Source organism: Prunus persica, chromosome G8 (genome assembly GCF_000346465.2).
Source record: "Prunus persica cultivar Lovell chromosome G8, Prunus_persica_NCBIv2, whole genome shotgun sequence".
NCBI lineage: Eukaryota > Viridiplantae > Streptophyta > Magnoliopsida > Rosales > Rosaceae > Prunus > Prunus persica.
The window spans coordinates 12,286,125-12,307,814 of record NC_034016.1 but is presented as its reverse complement, the minus strand read 5'-3'; the positions used below and the strand labels follow the sequence as shown (position 1 = coordinate 12,307,814).

Genomic DNA, 21,690 nt, shown 5'->3' with positions numbered 1-21,690 from the left:
TAATTTTTTTTATCTTGCAAAAGCATCTCCATCATTTTTACCTTCCCAAAAAAAAAATTTGTCTCTCACAAATATTTCATTTTTATGATGGGGATATGGTTTATTGGAGCTTCTATCTAAGATAGCACTTGCCTAACCCACTAATGTGACACTACTTACTTGTATTCCCACACCTTTAGCTTTCCCTTTTAGATGGTAACAATGAAAAAGGCATCTCTTTGATGAGGGGCAGTGAAGTGAGTGGGCATTTTGAGATTGGGTTTGGAATGAAAAGTACAACCTTTTGGATACTAGTGGGACTATTTTACTTGATGTTATGAAAGAAAATAAAAGGTAGAAAACAAAATTAATGGGGATAAAATACCAAAGATGCTTTGGTTTTTACTATAGCAAAAGGAAGTTTAGTGCTCAAAATAATTGATGGGCTTCTTTTTAATGATACTTCATGCTTGGGGCATTTGATTGATGACTCTCAACATCTACTATCAACTTTCTTGTCTAGTTCTTGTCATATTTTTTGAGAAGTCAATATTGTGGCATATAGATTAGTCTATTTCGCTTTATTTATGAAATTATGAATGATGGATGTTTTTATGATTCTCTTATATAATTCGGGATGTATTGTTCGAGGATGCTTACTTTGTAATTTTTGTTAGTTTTTTCTATAGAATACCTCTCATTATCAAAAGCAAAAGCAAAAACAAAAAACAAAAAACAAAACCCTTGTCTATTTTCTGGTCATATTATTTTATACAAAAACTAGACTTAAAAGAAATCATCATTCAACTTTTTCTATCTTGAAAGCCATAGATTAAGAATTACAATATAGAAAAAGGCAAAGAAAATTTATATACTTACAACATCACCAACGTATAAAACAAGTTTGACTCTTCAGCTAGATGGTAAATTATCATTCAAAAAAATTACAAGGTAATTTAAAATTCCTATTTTATTACTATTAGATTATCACTGGACATCTTTCTCAAAGTTACTATCGGTTTTGAGACATTGAAAGGCATTCTCAATTTCCAAATAGTTTGTTTGGCATTTTTGACAAAAATGAGGAAGCTTATAGCAAAAGCATAGCCACATATAGGTATGAAGTGACCATCCTCTGGATCCTCTTCAATTCAATTAATTTGACATCAGTGACGGATCCTGGATTTAGAAGTCGAGTAGGCACAATTTACACTTGCATGAATACGTGTATAAGTAAGCCGATACGGGAAATATCTAAAAACTAGGATACGTGTATGGCACCGATATAAATCATGATGTGCGCTCTCTAGTGTACAAGAAATTGGGCTCGGGTGTACAAAAAAATCAGGTGTCCAAACAATTTTACCCATTCCAAAATAATTATAGAGTCTTATACCACCCGTATCTAATCACGATACTGCTTGTCACTTTTATCCTTCTCTCCTCTCTCTCTCTCCCCCAACACCCCCACCTTTCCCTCCCTCCCTTTTTTTTTTCTCTTTTCCCTGGGGCTCTTGTTTCCTTCCCTCTCTTTTTTTTTTCCCTTCTTCTTCTTCCCTTTCTCTTTTCCTTGGTCTATTGCTTTATATCTACCTATTTTTATTTCCTGATAATTTTTGAGTAGGCAGCTGCCTACTTAAAACATGGCTAGATCCGCTAGTGCATGGGGCATTTTCTTTATAAAAAAATTCAAATTCTTGCGAACATAGTCTAACTGAGTGAAAAATAGCCTTGATTTGCAAACCAATAGTTTTAGGTTTGAACCTCTATGGCATCTTAGTAATGTGTGTATACGAAACCCACCTGATGTTTATGGTTTAGACTGTTACTTGTGTTAAAACAAAACAAAAATCCAAATTCTCACTCTTTACATGTAAAGCTACCATATAACTCATCTTTAATGTACTCCCTTCCTCACCAAAAGCTTTAACTAACTAGACATCAACAACCCACTTGCTAAATATATAAATATGTAATTCCAAATTTATTCACATTGATTTTTTTAAGGTTGTTAAATTAAAACAAGGTGAGTGCAAGTAAATGCGTTAGCCCAAATAGTTTGTTTGGCTTACAAGATAAAGCAAATGAAATGCAATAATTGTAACTTAAACTTGCATGGTTGAATTTCAAAATGCCAACAACCTCATTTCTTTTAAAGAAAGAGGGGCAGCAAACACTGGCGGATCTAGTAAAATGTCTTTGTCTTTTTACTTTTATTTATTTTTATATTACTTCACAATGTAAATAAGGAAGTACCCCCCATTTGGATTCAAATAAAAATACTAGAAAATCAAATTCCCACCAAATCAAAATATGAAATTTCGGTTTTAGTGCAAAATACGATTTATGCTAAAAATGATAGCTCATTAAGTCAATATATACTTCATACTGAAATCCCATAAAATCAAGTTTTCTTATTTGATATGTAAGGAATAAGAGCCGCCAAAAATTATCTTGAGAAAATAATTATTCCGAAAAATCATTTTTCATACTTAGTCAATATTGCACCTCCGCTAAAAAAATTATGGGTCCACCAATGGCAGCAAAGGATCCACTAGTGTAGTGATTTGGAGTATTTACTCTCTCAAGTAAGGTCCTGTATTCGAGTCCTAAAAAAAGAGGGGCAGTTTTGGTATTAGTCAAAGTCTACGAGGTCAATCGCTGGATTTCAAAAGCCTGCCTTAACAGCAAAGGCACACTGCCCTTAACAACAACGGCAGGAGCAGGGGAGCCCTAATTGAAGACGCAGGCAGGCAGGCAGGCAGGCAGCGCAGGACATGGCATTGCTCATTGGCTCTTGGGATTGGGGAAGGGCAGGAAAATCTAAGGCTCAAAGAACGACAGATGTGATTGGCTTGGGGGGAACGGGAATCTGTGTCGTTTCAGCATACTTACGTAAGGACGAATGACTTCGGGGTTTGGGGTTGGCCTTTTTTTTTTTTTATTTCTTAATTTCTGACACAAACGGAGTTGGGACTCGGAAAAACGAATGCGTAATCATTGTACTTGTGTCATTTCTAACAACCTTATATTTCCATTTTGACCCAAATTTTTCTTGTTTCTCATGGCATGGCATGTACCAAAAGTAAAATTAAAATTTATTTGCACCTAGTAAAAAGTTAAATTTTTTTGTTTTTCCATTGAAATCATTGTCACTTTTCAATTTTTCTTGCATCTCTATTAATATTGTGAAACAACTTTCTTATAACCTAACTGATTATGGATTAATCTATATATATTTGTACTACATCTAAACTAAAGATTCAGAATTGCGTTTTCATACCCCGAAATTGTAATCAGGTCGTGAATTTTTTAAAATTATGCTCGTATTCCTGATAATTACATTTGTGTTGTGTATTGATCATTCTGACTTTCTATTGTACATCTTATGATATTATATTAATAAAGTATCTTTTCTAACAAAAGAAACTCAAATAAGAATAATAAATTAATTACACATATTTAGTAAAAATGAGAGAAATTTTCATTTTTAAAAAATAAAATAAACACACAAACCTCTGTTACAAAAACAAATCTTTAAAATGTCAGTTAAAAAATAAATATTAGAAAGAGTTTAAATAAATGTGTCTTGATCATCTTGTTCAAAGTTCGTCATCTCCTTAAACATGCAACTCAAGTAATTCATCAACATTCTAAAAGTGGCATTATCTTGGGCCACCCTTACCCTAACGAGCCATAATTTCAGCCTACCCGCCTCTTCCTTTGGTCTCGATCTAATGTGTCAATTATTAGATGGACTTCACCAAACGAAGACAACTTTGTTAAGTTCAATTTTCATGATTGTGTTTCTCACAAATATATATATATATATATATATATATATTAAAAGTACAAGCGATAGTCTAAACTACAAGAGATGAGGTTTTTCACACAGACACACACTACCATAGTGCCACGGAATTTGAACCTGAGACCACTAATCTACAAATCAAGGCCCTATTCTACTTGACTAAATCCTCATTGACTTTTTTTCTTCTTCTTATTTTTTTTTATCAAAGAGAAATGGGGTCATATTACGATTATTAATAAAAGGGTTTTGAGTTGTTTTGGGTTATTTAATGAGCAGGCTCTTGTTTCCTCAATGGCGGAACTATAAATTTTTTTATGGATGGGCCAGTTAAATTTTTTAGCTTAAACTCTAATCATTTTTTTTCATTGACTAATTTTTATTCAATTTTATTATAAGACAAATACATATTAAATATAATCAAAACATACATACTATCAAAATGAATGTACGGTCAACAAATATAATTCAAAGTGTATCTATTCAAGTTGTGCCTTGCGATCATTAATAGAATAGAATTTTTTGTTATTGAAAATAAATAATTAAGTTTCACATATATATTAGTTGTAAACACAAGAAGAATATAATTAGGTTAACATAATATTCCGTTTTTGAAAGCTTCTTCCCGTTACTTACTGCGTCTGTAATTGTGGATTAAAGGACTTGCAAGGAATTTTATTGAGTCTAATGTTAAAGAGCTTTCTTTCTTATTTTTTATTTGGTGAAAAAAGGATAGCCTTTGCCAATTAAAACCAAAAACAAAAAAGCAGCACACTCTACAGAAGAAAAAAAACAAACAAACAAACGATTAAGAGGAGAGGACTCGCTCAAAGCAAAAGGCAGTAGACTTGGAGGGCCATATAGATATAGGTTTATTTATTTATTTTGCTTAAAGCTTACCTAGGCTGTGGCCCACCATAGCCATGGCTGTTCCGCCAGTATGTCTCCTAATCCAGTGAGGAGTCACGAATTAAGAATGATTGTTTATAAGTTACAATTTGAAGATTGATTTACCATACCAGCATAAGATCAATCCCACCTGTGATTTTAAGACAGTTTGGCTTAAGAAGACAATTCCTTGTCTTGAATTCATTCAAATCGATTCCAATTTGTATTTATTGATTTCCTTACATGCTATTTAGTTTTCTTTTCTCACGTATCAATGATGCTTGTTTTGTTATAACTCGTAACTCTCAATTCGTCGTCTTTAAATTATACACCGTTCAAATTATAAAGAATTGAATCTTAAAGCCCGAAACGTTGTTTAAGAGATAGTTTAATCTATTAACTCTTGGAATGTCGATCTCAAAATTATCTAAATATAATTTGGTTCACGATCTTTTTTTTTTACCAGTGTACCCAAAATTCAGTTACTCTTCATAGTTTTCGTTTTTAAATATGTCATCATGCTGATTTGAGTATGAACTTTGGGTTCACATTGTCATTATGGAACCCAGGCAGAACCCCCAAGTACCTAAGTTTGGTCAATAATTATTTTCATTTTTTATGCCCCCTGGTGTGCATATATCAATAATCTTATATTATAAATTTGAGAGAACATTTCGTGTGGATTTCGTGTGGATGTTATTCATGCAATTTTGTATGTATGTTGGTTGGGTTATTTACACCAAACCCTAATATTAAATCCCAAGGGTCCCAAATTGACAAGACTTTGGCCGGCACGTAGCTCTAGCATAAACCAATTAATAGAACAATTAAATAGATATATAGTAATATACTTATATTTAGCACTAATTATATAAATAAACCCTATATCATTTATTTTATATAAATAAACCCAAAAAAAACTTCAAAAAATGACAGCCGACCCCATTGAATGTTTTGAGTTTTTTCATAAAATTTTGGGGTTGAATTTGTTTTAAGAAATTAATGGCAGTTTTGTAATTTATAAGAAGTTAAAAGCCTCTTTATTATGTTGTACAAGAGTTTTGAATGTGTTTTTAAAGTCCATTTCATATAGGATTTTTTTTTTAATATTTAAAATTTAGACCTCTGTATTGGATATAATATTGAATCTCCCAAAATTAAACTGATTTTATATGTAATTATTGATTGCTTAACTTGTGATTAGCCACCTTATCCTTTGTTAAACAACAGATTAATTGAAATGAAACACAATTAGCAAATATAATAAAGGGAAGGTGCCAACTGTGATCTACTTCGTGTAGCTCAGTTGCTAATAGTAGAATAATATGGCTTGGAATAATCAAAAGCCAATGAAATTTGGTTAGCTAGTTGACAATAAGTTGGCAAAAACTGTTGGATATTTGTAAACTAGGTGACACGTTGCATTGTGATGGCTGACCACAAACAAATGTTTAATATAAGATTTGGTGCCTCTTTTAATAATGATTTAGTTGGGAGTGTGATAGCGTGAGTTTGGAACTAAGTAGAACATTTAAAAAATCTGGTTCTGTCCATTTGGAGAAAATCACACTAAGCACGCCTCTAACTCTCGATTTTTATAGCATCCAATCAAATAAAAAGAGAGCGAAACGAATAACGACCGTCCTTTTAAAAGACGAGAAATTATTGTATAATGTTGGAATATTATTACGTAATATGATGTGTTTATATGTCATAGTATAAGTAGACGACATAATTGATATTTGATACGTATATTATAACACGTGGTCATCTTACTAGTACCATACTGTACTTATTCGTAAAAAAAAAAAAAAAAACTAACTCATAATCGCTTGATACTTTTCATTCTCAAAATCGAAAGGTGTCTTAAATTCGAATCACACTCTCTAGTTATTAGAAGCAGTTACATCTAGAGGTTTTGTGTTTGAATAACCCCTTTTTTAGTATTGCTTTGCTTGTATATAAAAATCATTTTATCAACAAATAAATTGTAATTAAAGTTTTAAAATGTATTTTGATATATTTTTTTTTCTAAGTTTTCCGTGGGATAACAGTAAAGCTTCTGGTGTGGAATGTGGGATCCATCCTTTAGCTTTAAAACCAAACCACTGTATAAAAAATTGGTTCTCACTTTTTAAAATGGTGTTTGTGGATCATGAAAAACAAAATAAAATATTTTTTTTAAAAAGGAAAAAGTAAAAAAGTGATGCCTGTGTAAACGGGGGTCGGCTTATCACTACATGAGGTTTAGCTATGACACGGATTAGACCCACCAGATGATAATGGATGTGGGCCCCATTGTCGACGCAAAGTCCAGGAGGTTTTTTTATTTTTTTCTTCTGCTCAGTACCTTTTTGGTTTCATGCATTGGGTTTAGGGCAGGGAAGTTTGATTCAGTTTGGGCCACCGTTTTTTAGTTTTAATTTTCAAAGGTGGGTTTCCTTTTCACTGTAGAAAAGTATCAAAGCTTTTCTATTTTTGTTTTTTCGGATAATGAATAAAATACAACAAAATGGTAATGCACAGCCACATTAAAGTTACTCCAATAATTACGTTATCATGGATATTGCTATACGGACTATCATATTGCTGATTATCTCTCTAATACAGATAGGACTTATTTTATTAGAGTATTTTCATTTATTTGTTATAGTAAAAGTCAAGAGGTAAAGGCAGTTACTGTTCATGTGAGTAGTGACGGCCTTAGCAATTTTTTTGATGCATTCCCACCCACCGCCATAGCAACTTCAGGACAACCATTATTTACATGAGATATGAGGAGAGGAATTTGCATGGAGTTTTGGAGTGGGAAGTGAAGAATATGACTAGGTATTTATAGAAAAAAAAATTCTGAAAATTCTATTTTTTTTTTGGGTATTTAAATTGGTTGCTTACGTCATAGTGATGTCAGCTTGCTCAGGAAGCAGCCTAGGCTAGTGGAGTCTAGCGCTTGCCCTGGCAAGCCTTGATCGCTGGAAATAGGATTGGGGGGGGGGGGGGGGGGGGGGGGGGTAGCCGGGGTAACCTACTAAAAATGCTCTTAGAGAGGTGATTAACAATATGAAACAAATAACATTATTTTACATCAATGCGGTACTATCAAGAATGGAGAATCAAATTTTAAACCTTTTTCAATATTAGAAAGAGAAATATTACCGATCAATAATCAATTGGTATCTAATACTCGAGTTAGTTCTCGTAACCTTTTAAGATTAAAAGAAAATTTTATACGAGATAGTGCTTTTTTAACTCTCTTAAAATGGAATATATTGTTAACAAATTCAAATATAGGATCACCACTTTGTTGAAGTTTGACTAAATTCAAGCCCAATTTGTATGGGTTTGAGAAAGCTCATATAGCCCACTAGTTTAATGGCTTGGGATTTTTAAGTTCCTCATTTGATCTAACGAAATCAAGTGACTAACAGATCTAATAAAATCATTGCACGATGATCCTCATAAATAAAACATTTTGGATCCTTAGCCCCTCAAGAAAGAAAATTTCATCTTCACCCTTGATATCAATATATAATAAATAGGTGAATATATCCATAGTCATTTAATCTCGGGGTGACCTTATACATGACAATGTTTTTTGACTTTGTCTTATTCATTCATGTATTTATACCAACCTTGATTTAATCCTTCAGTACTGTGACATATTGAAAAAAGGAAAATCATAAATTCGGAAAGTTAGAAATAGAAAAGAGTTGAATGTGAATGAGATCAACTATTCCCTAATCAATGTCATTTATAGTTTTTCAAGTATTAGATTACGAATTATAATGTGAAATTCAACTTAAATTTTGATTTCTTATGTGCTAGTAATTGTAGGAAAAATCACGAATTAAAATAATTAAAATAATTATTTATTAACTAGTAAATAAATAAAAAAGAAAAAAAAGAAAAAAAAAGAAACGTGCGGACCATTTGTCCCAAATGACTGAAAGCTCACATCCTTGTCGCCATTAACTACACAAATTCATGGTCATAAACCATTTGATTGAAATTCAATGCTTGATATGAATTTTAAAAGGTAAAATACTTCATTGAGATTCCAACAAAACCTAAAAGCCAACAATTATTGTTCACAGTATTTTTAATAATAGTTTGATCTGTGTTTGAGGTAAGTGTGGCTTTGAGTGGAGGTATGAGTTTGATGTTGTCGATTAATCTTTTCGTATTGATTGTAACTTATTTGGAGTTGTAACGGGCCTTATGTATGTTATATTTGTATTGCCCTTGTGGCATAGTTTATCAATAAAATCTCCTTACCGTTTGAATTTTTTTTTACATAGTAACTAAAATTCTGTAAATTATAAGTTAATGATGCATGTTATGAAGACCCAAGAAAAGCCATAATCATAAGATTTAAAAAATTGAGAACAATTTTATGTTATGACGGTTACTTTTTCAAATAAACCAATTTAGAAATGTAAAATCCTAATCCAAAAACTTGCCATCCAATTGAAGGTGTTTCATGTCCCACGTTGATTGATAGGTTGTTGTCTGCCATGGTCTTCTTCAAGCACTAGCTAATACAGATTTATGGATCCTCCTTATCTATAACTCCTAGTGAGCTGAAGTTCAAGTTCTGTAATTTACTCACTGTCTTGCAATCCTTATGCTTGATTGCTTATGTTTTCTGTATTGCAAGAACCTACTTTAAGAGGTATGTTCTTCTTGTGTATATGTAGTTCCCCTGTTGTTTAATAGAATTATGCTATTTCACCACAAACCCAAAAAAAAAAAAAAAAAAAAAAAAAAATCATAATTCAAAAATTATGGTCACATATTATAGATAGTCCTGATCTTTTGGACTACAAGAGTCCAAGAGATTTATGGTCACTCATCGTTTGATGTAAATTTAACGATTCACTCACTTTTGTACTCTTTTTAATAAACTTTTTTAAACTATTGAATTAATATTCAACAGTGAATGACCACAATTTCTTTGACTCTTATAATTCAAGAGATCGGAGCTGATATTATTGAAGTAGTTTGAATTCTCTGTGGAGCGTGGGAGGCATGGGATGGGACACCCAAATTCACGAGTGCAGGTAGCATGCAACGTGTGCACCAAATTACTCATGCCCCACCATGTGTCGCTATAGGAGAGATAATAAGATGATTTCTAACATCAATTAGCAACTAGATAAAACACAGATTGTTTTTTTTTTTGGGCAAGATAAAACATTATGATTGAGTTCCTATCTCAAGCTCAAGAAACTTTTGGTTCATTTAAATTTTGATGAGCTTGTGGAGGTTGATAGTTAATTTGATCACGAGTTCCACGGGGAAGAAGTTAGTTTTTTAGTGAGGTTTCGTGATATCCTTTGGGGAAAACCATTCTAGTTCCATACGCAGCAGTTCAGTGGCATGTCATCTAATTGAAATTGAAATCACCGAAATAAATTAAAATATATTTTTGATGCTTTGTGCCCTCAAGACATCCATCTATAACAAGCAGCCACCTAGCATATGGCGCCGTTCTACTATTAGTAGAAAATACTCTTTGAAAGCTTGGAAAGTTCTCCAACTTCACCAAGATGCTCTCTGCCTGGTGCGTTTGGATGAGAGAAATAAATTTAGGATTTTGACAAAAGTCAGAATTTTTTAATTGATATGAACTGATTACAGTGTTTAGATAAAAAAATATAGAAATTTAGAAATTCTACGGGGGAAAAAAAATGAAATTTGTAAATCATAAATCCCAACTTTAAATTCTATCTAAATGTCGTAATTTCTAAAATCTTAAGAGAGATTGAGTTTTTAAAAAAGATGTTGTGTTTGTTTGTTTCTTTTTTGTTTTTTTTGGCATACAAGCGATAGGGTGAAGGGAAAAATCGAGATTCAAGTGCGTTTAAATGAGGAAATTTAAAAGTATAAAGAATTTCATAAATGACAAAATTTAAAATAACGGAAATTAATGTTCTAGAATTTGTAAAGTTTTTTGTTTGGATGATGGATTTAAAACACGAAATTTAACATTTATAAAGTCATCTAAATCCAAAACCACTTTTCTTACTGGGTCAGGCCCAAATTTCAAGCCCACTTTACTTACAAACCCTCTCCTTTGTTGAATAACAAACACCAACAAAAAAAAAAAGAAAAAAAAAAAGGGAAACCCTTCTCTTTCTTTCCCTGCTAAGGTTTTAGGTCCATATTCCATAGCTTCCCTTCGCTCACTTTCTCGCTAACCAAACAGAGATGGGAAAGAACAAAAGCAAAGATGGTGGCAAAACGAGAAGCGAAAGCGAGCACTCTGCCTCCACTGTCTTCGTCTCCAACTTGCCCTACTCTTTCACCAACTCTCAGGTACTCTCTCTTTCTTACACCCTAGTTTTGCTCCTGTCTTTCGTTTCTTTACTGAAATAGAATCACTCAGATTAGTTGAATAGTTGCATTACAATCTGTTTATATGATTGCTGTTCTTTTTGTTCTTTAAGTTGAAATTTTCTCTGCTGCTTTAGTAATGAAGGCTTTGTTTCATTGTTTGTTTTTCTTTTAAACCTCAGCTGGAGGAGACATTCAGCGACGTCGGACCAATTAGGCGGTGCTTTCTGGTTACCCAGAAAGGTAAGCCAAAATTTTGCAAAAATTGAGCTCTACGATTAGATTTTACTTCAAATTTTTGGTTTCAGAGATTATTATTATTATTATTTCTAAATTTATAATAATTTTGTTTGTTCTCTATTTTTCGTCTGTGGTTGATAAATCTAGTATAACTTCAAAATGTGAAAATCATACTGGCTTGAGCAGTTTTGGTACTTTATTACTTTTTAAAATTTAAAATTTCATTTTTGTAAAGAAACCAAATTGAATAAAAGCAGTTCCAGTATTTTTGGATAAGTTTTTCTGCATCCATAATGAGATTGGTTAGGGACTGGCACTTATCTGCCTGCCGTTGTATTGAATTCGAAGCTACATCAGCTGCACAATGGCCCCAAGATAAGCTCAGACCATTGACTAAGGCCCAGAGGGGGTGAACTTTGATTACTTGCCCAACCCCCCAAGTAGTAGCAAACCCCAGAATCCAATCACCATTGCTGTCCTGAATCACCACAACAGTGCCTTCAGCAAACAGTCCTCCCATTGCTAAAATGAGGTTCTAGAACTGCCACCATCTCCATCCTTTAGAACTTTATCAAGTTTTTCATAGGAACAGATTATAAGGATATAACCCAAAAATAGCAAAGGAGATCCTTCACTTGACACCTACTAGAATTACCTTGAACCAATTTATTGTACTCCCCTAATCCCTCAGATTTTCTCTTGATCCTCTGGTAGCATACTAGGATTTGCCAACTTAACCTCAATTAGAACCTTTTCTACTTCCTTCCTAAATTGAAATATTTTAAAGCTTTCTTATCCATAGATTCCTTCAGGCCACCCTTGGTTTTCAACCCTTGTGTGAAATCTTCAGTAGTTGGGGCACTAGCTTTCTCAAGTCCAAGATGCAAACTATTCTATTCCCCTTCTTCTCGCAGTACCTGTAACCTCGTTCATTCAGCTGTTGGATACTCCTTTTACCTCGAATTGGTTTATTAGTTCTCTTAGGTTCCCTTTGGTTTTGTCTAGTGTCGATGTAAGGCCCCCCACTCCAGCCTTGCTTTCCTTTGCTGCTTCTTTTAGCACTCCCTCACCCTTTCCGGTATAACTTGGAGTCAACCTAGTTTTACTTTCTTCTTTCCGTCACATCCCTTCCATACAACCATTACTCCTTTGTCTCTGCTTGCCACGGATAAAGCAATCTGATGGAGTCCCTTCCATTCCACTTACCCAAAAATCATCAAAACAGATGTGAGGAGTAAATGACTTAGAAACATCCAATTCAACATTGAGGCGCGAACCCTGGCTTGAGGTGTGATTTCAATGTTAACTTTTATTGATAAGTCCTAGCCGTAGCACCTTACCTACTTTAAGAGGCCCTTTGTAATAAAATGCTTTTCACGAATACCTGAGTCCAACCCAATGAGTTGCATTCCTCCAAATCAACTTGATTCCATGCCTTCACTTATGGATGACCACTTTGTGGCCAACAGTAATATACGATACCTCCATGACCACCAAGAACACGTCCTCCCTCAAATTGAACTGAACAACATAGTAAAAGTTATCTAGATGTTGGCAATCTCCCTTCACACATAATTTTGGATCAGGTAAAGTAGGATGGTTTCGGGTTTGGAGGTACAAGCATAAGCAAAAAGAACATGAAACAAGAGAAGGAAGCGATGGGAAGTTAATAGTAAAGTGTGTCTGTCTTTTAAACTATTTACTAGGAGGAATATGGAAATGATCAAGCACATTGAGAAGCTTGATTAATAACTTGTTTCATAAGACGTTCCATTTGTCATATGCTTTTCATTTCCTTTTCTTCGCTATCTGTAGATGTGGGTTTGTGGATTTAACATGCTTAGGTCAGAATGTTTCTAATCTGTCTCATTGCGTTGTTTACAGGGTCAACTGAGCACCGTGGTTTTGGTTATGTTCAATTGTAAGTCAAGTTCATTGCTTTTCCTATAAAGTATTCTTTATTGTTATGTTTGTCAAATTAGACCACTTCTTTTACTTTGTATTATTAAATCATGATGATCAAGGGTAAATGAATGTTTTGAAATTCCATAATGTGTTTTGAGGGCTAAAGGGTTTCTTCAGGAGTTTTTAGTTTAGAAGATATTACAGTAGTATGATAATATGAAATTGTGTTTGAGGTTTTAAACTTTTGAACACTTTTATGTTGTACTTTGTATCTATTTGTAGCGCTGTCACAGAAGATGCTAATCGTGCTATTGAGCTAAAGAATGGTTTATCCATTGGAGGTCGAAAAATTGCAGCCAAACATGCCATGCATCGTGCTTCCCTTGAACAACGAAGATCAAAGACAAATCAAGGTTGGTATCTCATCATAGGTTGGACATGCATGTATGTTATGACCTTTGTTTCTAATAAAGATAGAGAAGGAAAGGAGAGAAGAAATTGATAAGACGGATGATAGAGGTGAGGAAGAGGTGTAAACTATGAAGAATAATGTATAAAATAAGAACTGAACACATTGTATAGTTTTAAATTTCTATTTCCTTCAACTTTTCTTCACTACTCACATCTCTTGTCTCCGTTCTCTTTTCTTCCATATATTTTCCCTGTTTTTCGTTAACCAGAAAAATGTTATCCAACAAGTTTTTACTTTTTCTGCACTATTGGTTTTGTTTTTCTTACTACCTTTTGGTTAGGACTCGACTTGGATGAGACCTTGAAGTCAAAAAATGACAAGGATGGTGAAAATTTCAAAGCAGAAAAGGATGCTTCGAGCTTGCAGGAAAGAGGTCGCTAATCTTAACATTTAAATCATGCTATTGTTATTTTCATCATTTTTCTTAGCTATTTGGAGTTGTTGCTTTGGATAAAAATACAGAGAAACCTGTGAAGGCCAGAAAAGCCGCTGCACTATGTAATGATGCAGTGGCAAAAGTGGGTGGTTCAGAAAAGCAGAGGTACTGAATCTTCCCTTTCTTCTTATGGACGGTGCAGTTTTCTTTTCCTGCCTTAGAATCAAGTGATTCAGCTGTATATTTATTAAAGCCTTGTCTTTGAAGTAGAACAAGGTGTTGTTGGTTCATATTGTAATCCTTGTCTCGATCTATAGTTTTAAAATATCAATTTCCTGTTAATGCTACATGTTTTTGTAGAAATATTTTTCTTCTTCTTCTTGGTTTTTTAAGGAACAAGATTTCGTAGTAATAATTTTAATAAATAATAATAATAATAATAATAATCAATATGCAATTTGCTCGGTGAAGTAGAGGTCAACAAACATCTTCATACATTTCTCATAAAAAACAAAACCGAACTGCAAATCTCATAAAATGACACAGAATGGATCCCTAATAAAACAGATGATGTGGAGATAAAGTTTTAATTTTAGATTCGACAAAGAATCTGATGTCGATAGATTTTTAATGTCTTATGCAAAAATAAATTATTTCTGGGATTGTAGAGCTCAATTTCGGAAATATAGTTTGTGATTATTCATGCCAATTCAGAAAATACAGTGTCAGCAGCTCCTGAATGAAAGACTATTTATTTAAGGTTTCCTATTTTTAATTTTAGCTTTTGCTAAGTTTGTAAGAATCTGGCTGCATGCACGCACAAAGTTAGTGTTAGATTTATTGCCTTCTGATATTTCTGTATTTGAAAGAGTGATCTACGTTGATTAACTTTGAAACTTGGATCATGTCAAGAAGAGCCCTTTTAGAAATTCTTTTAGCATAAAGTGTTACCTAGTATAGGTAGTTGTATCCTTTCTTAATTCCATCTTCCAATTCAACATCGAATTAGTAGGCAACATGGTTACCAAGGTTTCCCTAACATTTTTGGTGCTTTGTTAAATTTTTTCCTGTAATACTGGATTTCACCGTATTAAGTTCCTGGCACCCACCTAAATGTTGGGTTCTCAATTCAACCGGGACAATGATTTTTTTCCCACGCTGCATTATGTGCTAAATTCTACTTAATCTCTGTTTTATATATAATCTTGATACGGTATGATGAGTGATAATGTCAGTTTCCAGAAATGGTGGTCTGATATATTTAGTCTCTTATTGTTGTGTAGGGTTGCTAGGACAGTCATATTTGGTGGCCTTGTTAATGCTGGTATGGCAGAAGAAGTTCATCGTCGAGCCAGGGAGATTGATGCCGAATGTTCAATAACTTATCCTCTTCCCAAAGAAAAGCTTGAACAACATGGTAAGGGATTTTTTCTTTTGTTTTTGCTTCTACCCCGTCACCCTTACTTTTCGCAGGTTTTTTACTTTTTGCAAGTAATTGAGGTTGGTTGGTTTAATATGTTGAGTTGAAACTTGAAAATTGTTTTCCTCTGTCAGATTTTTTCTTTGGCTGTTGTCACTTGAAATCATTTTTATGGAGAATAATATTAGCCATTCCTAGAAATTTGATTCAGTTTGGGATGGTGAATCAATCATATCTGTTGTGCCTTTTCAGGTCTGATGCAAGATGGATGCAAAATGGATGCTTCATCTGTACTTTATAACAGTGTTAAATCAGCACATGCTTCTGTTGCAACATTACACCAAAAAGAGATTAAAGGTGGAATTGTTTGGGCACGCCAGCTGGGTGGGGAGGTAAATCATATGTGTACAGCTTACTACAATTCGGAAGTTGTTGAATTGCTCTAGCTCATACATTCCTTATTTGAACCAATTTAAGGAGTTCCATTGTTTCTAAGTAATTTTGGGTTTGGGATTTGTTGTTACTATTTCAAGTTGAGCTCTATTTGTTCTTGGATATAGTTCAGATAGATAATAAAAAGGACGAGGCACTGATATTATAGGTTTTAGCGGTATCTGTTGGGCAGTACAGGGACCAGAAACAAAAAATGTATGCAGAATACTGATGTTGACATGCTCTTACTTTGCATGCAAGGTAAAAACCAGCATTGAGATTTTGTAAGAGATAAAGTAAGGCATTTTTTTAATATCTATTTTCCCAAATAGGTAAAAATTCCTGGCACCTGCCTACTCATAATTAAAAAGAACCAGCATGGATATTTTGCATTATCAGTTGTTAGTCATGTTATTGTTGTCATTGATGTTATTTGCAGTGATGGTGGTATTATATTTGCTTAGTGTTCTCATTTATGTTATTGGTGGTGGTGGTGTTATTATATTTGCTTCTAAACAGCTCGGTTGTTTTTCTGGGCCAGGGTGCCAAGACTCGGAAATGGAAGCTCATTGTTAGAAATATTCCTTTCAAGGTATTTTTTTTCTCATTGTATTGTCATATGACATTCTTTTTCCTTTGGGGAGAGCTTAACTTAAACTAGTTTGCTTACACAAATGCAGGCCAAAGAGAATGAAATAAAAGAGATATTTTCATCAGCAGGGTTTGTCTGGGATGTAATTATACCACACAATTCTGATACAGGGTATATTATCATTGTCCATTATTGTCTTTCTCTCTTAATGGAAATATCTTTTCTGTTCTTCATTCTTATTTTAAATTTTTATTCCTCATTTGCAGGTTACCTAAAGGTTTTGCATTTGTCCAATTCACACGCAAACAGGATGCAGAAAATGTACATTTGTGGTTTGTGCTTTACTTTTGGAGTACATAATGAAGCCCTGGGTTCATTAACATTTTTCTTTTTCTTTCTCAGGCAATAAAAAAGTTGAATGGACAAATGCTTCTTAAAAGACCCATAGCTGTTGACTGGGCTCTTTCAAAGCAGATATATGGTAGTGTCACTGGGAAAAACGCTCTTCTTGCGTCAGAAGATGGTACTTGTGGCATTACTGTAACTCTATTCTCATTTAGCAAACTTTTTTCTTACTGTAATGCCGTTATTGATGAATACATACTTTATTTTGGTACTTGTATGATTGTATCTACATCTAATGATACAAAAGCACTGATTTTTACAGGACAAAAGGATGGAAGTGATGGAGAAAATGATAGTAGCAGTGAAGATTTAGAGGGCGATGCTGGGCATTTCGGTAAAAAGTCTGAGCACGACGATGGAATCGACAGCGATCCTGATAACTCTAATACCATAGAGAAGAAAGACATCCCTACTGAAATAAATTTTGAAGAGGAAGTAGACATTGCAAGAAAAGTTCTAAAGAACTTGATCACACCGTCTGCTACAGAAACTCCTCATGATGATCTTGCACTGCCCCAAAGCGACAAGGAGCCGTCTATTTTTGAATCTCCTGAGGAGCCCAGTAAATCATCTTTTGAGACTGCAAAAGCATCAGATGTTACTGAGCCTGAAAAGTTAAGCAAAAGCGTAGCACCAAATCTTCAACAGACAGATGAAGAAGATGATTTGCACAGAACAATTTTCATAAGCAATCTTCCTTTTGATATCAATAATGAAGATGTCAAACAAAGGTTTTCTACCTTTGGGGAACTTCAATCTTTTTTCCCAGTCCTTCATCCAGTCACCAAGTATGCTTTAAACCTTTGGTTTGATATGATTCCTACATCTTTATTGTGTTTGAAATTACATGTGCAATTATGTTGTGGCAGGCGACCAAAAGGAACTGGCTTTCTCAAGTTTAAAACAAAAGATGCAGCCAGTTCTGCAGTTTCAGCGGGGAATGCTGCATCTGGCCCGGGGATTTCTCTTAAGGGTAGACAATTGACCGTCTTGCAGGCTTTGGATAAAAAATCGGCTCATGATAAGGAATCAAATATGGCCAAAAAAGAGGATCTGGACCGCCGCAATCTCTATCTGGCAAAGGTTATTTCTTTTACAAACCTCCTTCCCCCATCTTTACTTGCTTATCTGGATTTCACACTTCATTCTACGTGTAATGTCTATTTTAATGGATTATCCTGAATGGTTGGCATTTTCTTTCCTCAAAATGTTAACAGGAAGGCCTTATTCTTGAGGGAACTCCAGCTGCAGAAGGGTGTGGCTTAGTGAAGGATATTTGAAACGCCAAATGTAAGTTTTTTGATTTCTTTGTTTCCCTAGATATTACATAAGCATAGCCTCTCCATGGGATACCGGAGCATGATACAATTCGTACATGAATTTATTTGGACAAAATCTATTTTCAATAAAATCATGTTTTAACTTTTTTGTCTTTTTGTTTATAAGTTATAAACTGGTAAAACAAAGATGAAATCCTCTACAAGCTTTAGAAAAATATTTTAAAATTTAACAAGATAAAGCAATATCAAACTTTGTAGTTTTTAACAGATGTCAGCTAAACATTGGTGCTGCTTTGGTATTCAAATGCTGATTATTTTGCTGCTACTTCATGTTTCACTTCACATTCCTTTGCAACATATTTTAGTGAATTTCTGAAACCATGCAGGGAGGAGAGGAGCAAGATGATGAAACTTCAATCTCCAAATTTTCATGTCTCGAAGACAAGAATATTTATAAAAAATTTGCCGAAGTCCATGACTGCAAAAGAACTAAAAAAACTTTGTATTGATGCTGTTACCTCACGAGCTACAAAACAAAAACCTGTGATCCAACAGGTTAGTAAGTCAATAGTTACATTTGTCTCTACTTGAGGCTTTTTTTGGGTATATTTGTAGGAATTTTCGCTTATTTGTAATTGAGATTGTTCATGCAGATAAAGTTCTTGGAGGATGTGAAGAAAGGAAAGCTTGTTGCAAAGAATTTCTCTCGTGGAGCTGCTTTCGTTGAGTTTACAGAGCATCAGCATGCACTTGTGGCCCTGAGAGTTTTGAACAACAATCCTGGTAACTTAATTCCTCAAAAGTGTAATATCCATATTGACATATGACGCTGATTGTTTGTAATCTCTAAAACTGCAGTCTCAATTTCAGTCTTATTATGTTGAAAATATTTATATTCAAATGCTTAACTCCATTGTATTATAATTTAATGTGATGCAACTTGCAGAAACTTTTGGTCCTGAGCATCGCCCAATTGTGGAGTTTGCACTTGAGAATGTTAAAAAATTGAATATACGAAATGCTAAGATACAAGCACAGCAGCATGCAGCTTATCGTAATCGGGAAAACGTGGATCAAAATGAAGGCTCAAATAGACCAGATACTCATCCAAGCAAGAAGTCCAAAAACTCGAAACAAAAAGGGGAGAAGCGAAAATTGGATGATTCAGTACCAAATAAAGAAGAAGTTGAAAATAAGTTTAGTGATGGAGCTGCCACTGAAAGACACAGAGGTTCTAAGAGGCAGAAAAATGGTCCATTTGGAAAGGAAAAAAAGATCTCAGCAAAGGTATCAGAACACTCAACAACAGAGAAGGCGGAGGGCTCAAAACGTGAACCAAACAATCATCAAGATGGCAGGAAGGCTGGTGGTGGAAGATCATCTGAAGGTGAAACCGCAGCCATTGATGCACAAAAATCAAAACCTTTGAGAAAGACAAATGTGCTACCTAATAAGAGGAAGCTACAGGAGCAGAAAGAGGTAGAGGGGGGAGAGAATGTGACGAGGAGACAAAGACCAAAGAAGAACAAGGACCCATTAGGGCGGGATGTTACAGATAAACTTGACATGCTGATTGAACAATATAGATCCAAGTACTCGCAACGGAGCTCCGTTCAAACTGATGGCGAAAAGCAAGGTGCCAGAAAGCTTAGAAAATGGTTCCAAACATAATTTTATTTTGATTTTGTAAAATTTCATGATAAGTCTCACAAGTGAGGAGTAAAAGCAGTTGCTGGATATGCAGTTGCTATAAATTTTGCGCATTGTTTAACTTTTGGCAATATTTGTAAGCATGAATTTACTGTCTGGCATTTTGGTTGAATAACTATTGATCCCATAATGTGTTTTTGAGGGCTAAAGGGTTTCTTCAGAGAGTTTTTAGTTTACAAGATATTGAAGTTCTGGAAAATGTTTCCTTATTCAATTCAATGGTTTACTTGATTACGAGGAGATAGTTTTACATAGAAGGATCAGAATATTAAATTCTATATCAAGAGAGCTTTTGAGTTGTTACAAGACCGACACTATGATAACACTACAAAAAACTAATGTTACTGAGGAAAATGCGAATATCCGAGACCACCATCGGCGGTTGCTGGCGGCGAAATACGAGCTGAGACGAAATCTGTACAAAGCCCTCTGCAAAGACCCGAGCCTTCCCAGCGACCTGCGTGAGGAGAACCGCTTCAAGCTCTTCAAGCTGCCCAGAAACAGCTCCTTCATGCGTGTCCGGAACCGCTGCATCTTCTCCGGTCGCGCATTGATGGAGCACAAGAGATGTGATCCCAAAAATAGGAAAAAGGACAGAAGTTGTAAAAGGCATAAATGAGTAAATTGTGTATTTGTCTGCTATAATACAAAATGATATCAAGAATAGGTAGCTATCTAACGGATATACCCAGTATTCTGGGGTATTCCTTCTAGAGAGTTCTATTGCAAATGGTGAAGTTGGCTGGGTCATGGCCTCATGGGTTTCTCCGTGGGTTGGGCTGTAGCTAGGGCAGAGACTGGTCTCATCACGCACGCGCCGTCTACGAGACCTTCCGTATGTCCCGTATTGTTTTCCGTACTCTGGCATCTAAAGGCATGCTCAACGGCATCAAGAAAGCATCTTGGTAGAGTTCTTCATGTCCATGGTTTGCAGTTTTTCTAGTTTTTTTTTAAAATCGAAATGGTGTTTTGCTTGTGGCATCCAAAATAAATGTATCTCCTTCTCTGTGTTTCTTTTTTTGTTCAGTTGTTTGAATTTAAGTATTCTAATACTTTGCTTATGCATCTTTCTATGGTTGTAAGATCCCCAGCTAAACATAAGAACAGAAATGCAGAACCCCAGCAGAAATTGTTGGTTTTTGCCATTTTTCGTGACGTTAATGTTCATACACAATGGCAATTTTTTGTAGGGATAAGACATGATAGCAGGTCAAGGTCTAATGGTTTTATAGGGCTGTCGGCAAAATATAAAACAAATTTGGTATCAGTTTGTGAGATGGAGGTGTTGTTGTCAACATTAGGTAGAGACTGCAGAGGTTTCATTTGAAAGTTTGGAAGGAACATACTGAATTTTTGTTGTTGTTTAAAGAAATGAGGGAAGCAGAGTAGTGGAAGATCGTCATCTTGTATTTTTTTTATTGTTTAGAGAAATGAGGGAATGAGGGTTTAAGCAAGCAAGAGAGAGGTACGTGAAACATACGGCTCTCTCAGCTTCAGAGTCAAAGGAAAATGGTTGGCATCCAGCGTGTGTTTCTTGTTGACATATCCACTTCCCCCCTTTTTTGAGCTTCTATGCAGTATGTATAAATGCCTTTATAAAACAAGATTTAGTGTTCAGTGTTTTAGAGCTTATTAGATATATAATCTAATGGAAATTTTAATGTCAGTTTGAATGCCTAACAAACATTTGTTGTGTTGCTAGTCTCTCAGTCTAGATCATTGGTAGATGAAATCTTTAACCTAATAGGCAACATAAATGTCAAATATATGTGAAATTGGATTGTTGCCCTTGTTGAATTTTGGCATATTAAGTCTAGTGGTATTTCTCTTCCATATGTCAGAATAGT

At 34.5% G+C, this 21,690-nt stretch overlaps 1 protein-coding gene across 1 annotated transcript; it reads left to right on the top strand.

Moving 5' to 3' along the window:
* LOC18767955 (RNA-binding protein 28) lies at positions 10,418–19,992 on the top strand. The gene is given in 19 exon segments (XM_020570569.1): positions 10,418–10,993; positions 11,194–11,254; positions 13,136–13,172; positions 13,439–13,569; positions 13,909–14,001; positions 14,091–14,169; positions 15,288–15,421; positions 15,677–15,816; positions 16,398–16,448; positions 16,537–16,619; positions 16,715–16,769; positions 16,851–16,971; positions 17,116–17,641; positions 17,723–17,936; positions 18,071–18,115; positions 18,118–18,143; positions 18,520–18,688; positions 18,787–18,916; positions 19,080–19,992. Coding segments are annotated over 19 exon segments (2,928 nt in total). The 5' UTR covers positions 10,418–10,885; the 3' UTR covers positions 19,805–19,992.